Raw genomic sequence first — 5,874 nt, 5'->3', positions numbered from 1 at the left:
CTATATTTTAATTTATTTTCTAGTTTTCTTGCAGTAGTTTAAGCATGCATAAAGGATCAAGAAAAGGATTTTACAAAAGTATGCTTTATTCAAAACATGGCACTACATTGCACACACCGTACTATTGTTTACGAAATATTTGCTATAATTGCATTTCTAATATAGATCTTATAAATTCTAATAAAAAACAGGAATGCAAAATGCTTTATTCTAACCTGCAAGTAAGAATGAAAAGAAAACTTAAGATCCACTGCCTTTGCATGCCTGTGAATGTGTTTTTCCAACCCACAAGTGCAGCTGTGCACGTCACCAAATCGGGGGTTGGGGCCACTTAATGGACTCCAAAATAAGGGAGAGAGAAAACAGACCATGCATACCCTTGCTGTTGAAGAATCTTGGACTAGAAGTTTTCAAACTTGGGTCCATGGAAATGGTTAATGAATATCTGAGAGGCAAGAGATACAATTCTGCAGGAGACACATTTCTCTTCTAAAATTTAAATAACAAACCACAATAAATAAAAACACAGTTGTATTAAACAAACAATGAAATACAAATTGGTAAAGTTATGATTATCAAATAATAAAACAGAAATAATGATCATCTATAGATTCAATGTAATCATAATGAAAAAGTGTTAAAATGTATATAATAAGAAAAACTAATCATTTTCTAAGCAATTTAGATACAATTCTTTTTTACATTTATTTTTTACATACATTTAGGCTTTGCACAACAAGCAAAACATTTGATGTGTGGCATTCAAAACATTTGTTTGAATAATCGTCTCTCTCTCTTTCTCTATCTCTATCTCACACACACATTTTAAGTGCTTTATTAGCATGACAAATAACTACATTTGTATTGCTAAAGCAGTGCAGTGTAGCTGGTTATAAACAAGACAGTGTAACAAGGGCAGTATTGCAAATAATATGAATACAAAATATAATACACAGAGAAAACACAGATAACAAAATTAGATAGATTAATAGTAATATAACAGATTATTGGTATCTCTCGACATTATATTACTTCAGAATTGTACATGGTGCCATAGGTCACACTTTTGTTAAGTTTAACTGAATTAAATTAACATAATACAATTTGGAGTTAATGCGTGTGCATCTACCTGTAATTTTTTTTATTCTCTTTTTCACTAAATGATTACATATTCATGGCTTATAAATTTGTTCAATGCTATACAATACAATACAAAATGTGCTGATTAGCATGTCTCTACTAAATGCCCATGTAAATAAACATTAATAAAATAAAATAAAATTGGAAAAGGATCAAAAACATTAAGGATTAATAAAACAAACATGAGATCTAAGTTCAAGATCAAGTTAATATAAAAGTATGAAAATACTATTGATTATTATAACAGATCCAGAAGTAAATCGCAATTGTATAGTTATTATTCTATATATTTTGTGTAAATCGCCCCATCCATACCCATACACTGAAATCAAGTGGGCAAAATCTATTGAAACCATGTGGTCATAGCGACATCTGGTGTCGTAATGGGGAATTTAAAATAATTGCCAAAAGGCGGAAGTGTACACACCATAGGTACACACACACACACACACACGCACGCACAAGCAGTTTTTGTAGAATGCAGAACTGAAATCAACCCTAGTTGAGGCATATCTCATGTTTTTACTCTTTTAATGCAATTTTGGATTAAAAGAAATTTACGTTGACAAACACATGTATTGCCTAAAATAAGAAAGAGACTTTAATTATTTTAATTATATATATATATATATATATATATATATATATATATATATATATATATATATATATAGATAGATAGATAGATAGATAGATAGATAGATAGATAGATAGATAGATAGATAGATAGATAGATAGAAAGATAGATAGATAGATAGATAGATAGATAGATAGATAGATAGATAGATAGATAGATAGATAGATAGATAGATAGATAGATAGATAGATAGATAGATATAATTTTGAATTATATAATTGTTTAAGCAGTTTCAGTATATCACACATTAGGTATCAAAATGTATGTAAAAAAAAGTAAACAAAAACTGAAGTTTGTTTACCAAAGAATCCGTTTTACTCCTCCCCTCATGAATATTAAATTTGTGTTGTGACGTTGCTCTGTAGGCTTCCTGTAGCGTCGGGCCAGTGTGTGACCAGTCACGTTACAAAATCAATATTCATGAGCCACAGGCTTCGCTCATTCGTCCACTGTCGAAGAGTTCACGGTCCTACTGGACGAATGACAGGGTACGTCATTAATATGCATGAGGCTCACGCAACTCATGTGACGTACTCTGAGCTGTCTGAAGTTGAAAACACTGCCCCATGTTATTGGTCCCCCTCTGCAACGTGCTTGCTGCACTTCTCATGCAAAAAAATACATTATTTTTGTAGACATTTTTGACTTAAATTATTAAATACGATATTTTCTCGATTCTTCTATTTTTCCTCAAGGACTGTTTACACCACCAGCAACATTACTGTTAAATCTTTAGTCACAAGCGAGCCTTCAATTTAAGGTAAGGCTAAGCTCCACGCATTTACGAATGAAATGTACATTAAGACGGTCAGATATTTCCTTCTGACCCGAGCACTGCTGTTTAATGGTTGTGTAAAACAAACCATTTTTGCTCGTTTGCTACTGACATGGTGACTACTTGTTTCCGTGATCTGCAGGCTTAGGAGGACGGTAAACAAGCGTACAATGGCGACTGAGATTGAAGCATGGACCACTGCCCCCCAAAACGATGGTACGAGCTTTAATTCTCTAATTGTCTTAACAATTGCCTATTTATGCATTCCGCTTGCATTTGGTTAATTAATCCACACGGTAGTGGCTCTTCAAGATGTCGTTTCTGCAGACGACACGGACTTGTGTTGCAGTCTTGTTCCACCATGTGCTCTGGCAGAAAGACTTGAATATCGCGTGTGTGCTATAAACCACAGTCAAAGTAAACGATGCATAGTTGTGTCAATGAAAATATTTTATTGGGTGCTATTGTTTGTTCATAAATCTTTAATGCAAACTTATTTTAGAAAATCGTTTTTTTTTCAAAGGTGAATGTGATACAAACAAAACAGTCAAATATACGCGGTATAGCCATTAAATGAGAATTTACACCGATTTTACATTGATTCTCTTCAACTTGCCAAAGCACAGTTAAAGACCAACGGGCTTGCAAATAGGAAGCCAGTGTTTGTTCCTGGTATATTGACATATTAACACAGAAAAATTGAATGGCCAGTGACATATTTAAACGCACCCCTTTGCCAATCACTTCTCTTTGCATGTTTTCATGTATACGATATAACCATTGATCGTCTTTGTTGATGAAAATTTGTTACAATATTAAACACTACGCCCCCTTGTTGAGATACCCGGATGTTGTTTTTTTCTATGCCACGTGAGTTTAAATGTGTGTTTTGTATTTTACTTCAGGTAATGTTTTCGAGCTTTTCTTAAATTAAAATGGCGTAAATACAGTACACACAAGCCCAACACACAGCAGACACATGCATTTAATTACCAAAATAAATAAATAAAATATTACTGAAAACTATGAACACAATTGCCCTTGCAAACATAGAAATTAGATACATTTTACAAAAAAGTTTAATCAGATATGTATGTGCTTATTTGAACTGCCCTGGTTATTGCACAATGATCTCAAATAGAAAATGCATTTAAAGTGCACAAAAACGTGTCATGACTGTTTGCTGATCTGGCTAATCTAGTCATTGTATAGTTATGCTCGACAAGGTTTTTTGATTGCACACACAACTTGGCATCCATGAGTATTTCTAATCTGATGTCAAACTTATTTTTGTAGGCTTTGTAAAGCTTATTCATCCAACGTGTTTGTGCTGTCTATTTTTTTATTTGTTATTAATAAAAATTAACTTAAATAATACATTAATATTACATTTGATTTATTTTGTTGTTAAAAATACTTTAATTACCTGATTTAAAATTTAATGTTGTAAAAATGTACAACTGTGCAAGTCTTAAAATAATTATAACAAAAAAATTACATACCTTGTATTGTCATTTACCTCATTTGATATTTATTTAATACATTAAAAAAAGATTTGTATTTCAATACGTCCCTTCTATTACACCTTTATGTACTGAAACAATAACTAATTGTTGTTCTTTTACACAATTAAACATTTTGTTACTAGATCGAATGTTTGGTAAAGAGCAGCCTTGCATAATAAAGATACAGTTACTGATTGTGGTAGTTATATTTTCACATATAAATGATCAATCTTTTTTGTCTAGTGGTGATTTTGGTGAAAAATCTTTTGCAAAAGTAAAAAATTTAAATGTGCACTTTTTTACACAAATAATACAAAGCCCAATGATTGTGTTAGTGAGGAAAAAAAAACTTTGCATTCTCCTTTAATAATTTTTAATGTGAAAACATTGAAATGTTGCCTGTCATGAAAACATTTTAGCACACTGGTAGTGTATCACATGTCGTTACATTTTAGTTCAGAAGGAAAATTACCCTAGATGCTTATTGCTTTTCTAACTAACCTGATTTATGTGGTTTTATAAATTTTAAACATGACTGGTATTTTACAGCATTCTCACTGACTGGACGAGCTTAAAGTGTTTAAAATGTGTCTTTGTTCAGCATGAAGCAAACTGATTGGACATCATGGACCCTAAATGGATAATTGCTTATATTTTTTTTATCTCTCTGTTATTAATTCATATCATAAAGTGAAATACACATGCTAGACTGGCAAATTTGCACTACAAACTGTATGTGGTGTTGTAAAGTGGGTCTAATGTGCATCCCCACAAGTCAGAGGTGAATAAGCAATAGTTGACAAAAACAGATAAGACCTTTTCCTTTTATCATTACAAATGCTCCTTATTGACAGTTAAACTGTTGCTTAAACACACCCACTACGCCTCCCTTTTACACACATCACAAAAGGAAACGACATTGGGTTGTTATTGAAAAACAATGTAGTTCAAAGTACTGATCGGCAAACAACAGCTTTTAGTGGACATACTGCAATTTAAACAGTAACACTGCTGATATGGCTCTGCTGCTCATTTTTGTGTTTCTGTTCATGGCACGTGTACAAATTTAAACACACTAGTAACTACAGTGTGGTTTCTTGTCTGACTGTAGCTAGTATTTAGGGCGAGAGTATTTATTACCATGAAGGTCACTCCTACTTTCTCCTGAAATGTGCCCCCCCACTCCACAGCAGACTGTACACTGCCATATGTAGTCAGGCTTGGCAATAGCACCAGCAAGGCCTCAAAATAAGCAACGTCAGCTATTCTGCCTCCTTGTGCTACTGCCCTCTGTATCTTTTGCCTGGCCTTTTGTGTTTTCCAGTGCAAGCTGTAAAAAGAGGAAACATTTCACACTGTAATGTCGTTGCAGTTTTAAGTCTGTCTCTTTATAAATCACCTATGCTGTTGGATGAGAATCTGCAACCTTGACATGAAAGTGGGCTTTTATATAAGAACAGTATTGCATCCCATTTCTTTACTTTCACTATGGATTATGAATGTATTTTTCAGGTAGTGAGCTACACATGATAGAAATGATGGGAATAAAAACAGATAAATGGCATATTTTTGACTTAGTGAGTTAATGTAATATGTTAACAAAAGAAACACTATATAAATTAACTTTTTTTGTTCGAAAACAACTGTAATGATAAATATAATTATAAAACAAACAGAAATTACTGTGGCATTTGTTATAAACAAAGATGAAAAAAGTGACATCATTGAAGGCGTAGAAAAAAAAATTGGGGATATACCACCTTGTTTATAAAAGATTAGTTCACCCCAGATTAAAAATTCTGTAATTTATTTCTCAC

General features: G+C 32.6%; 1 protein-coding gene across 2 annotated transcripts in view; it reads left to right on the top strand.

Annotated features, from left to right (window-relative positions):
- The first annotated feature begins 2,329 nt into the window (after positions 1–2,329).
- Positions 2,330–5,874, top strand: part of pdcd4a (programmed cell death 4a) — a 20,023-nt gene continuing 16,478 nt past the window's right edge. The window contains exons 1-2 of one of the 2 annotated variants that reach the window (XM_087235402.1): positions 2,330–2,537; positions 2,695–2,768. In XM_087235402.1, the coding sequence (XP_087091528.1) occupies positions 2,723–2,768 (46 nt within the window). In that variant the 5' untranslated portion in view covers positions 2,330–2,537; positions 2,695–2,722. 2 annotated transcript variants of the gene reach the window in all.

This window comes from Danio rerio, chromosome 1 (genome assembly GCF_052040795.2).
Source record: "Danio rerio strain M-AB ecotype USA chromosome 1, GRCz13ab, whole genome shotgun sequence".
NCBI lineage: Eukaryota > Metazoa > Chordata > Actinopteri > Cypriniformes > Danionidae > Danio > Danio rerio.
This window is presented reverse-complemented; position numbering and strand designations above follow the sequence as displayed.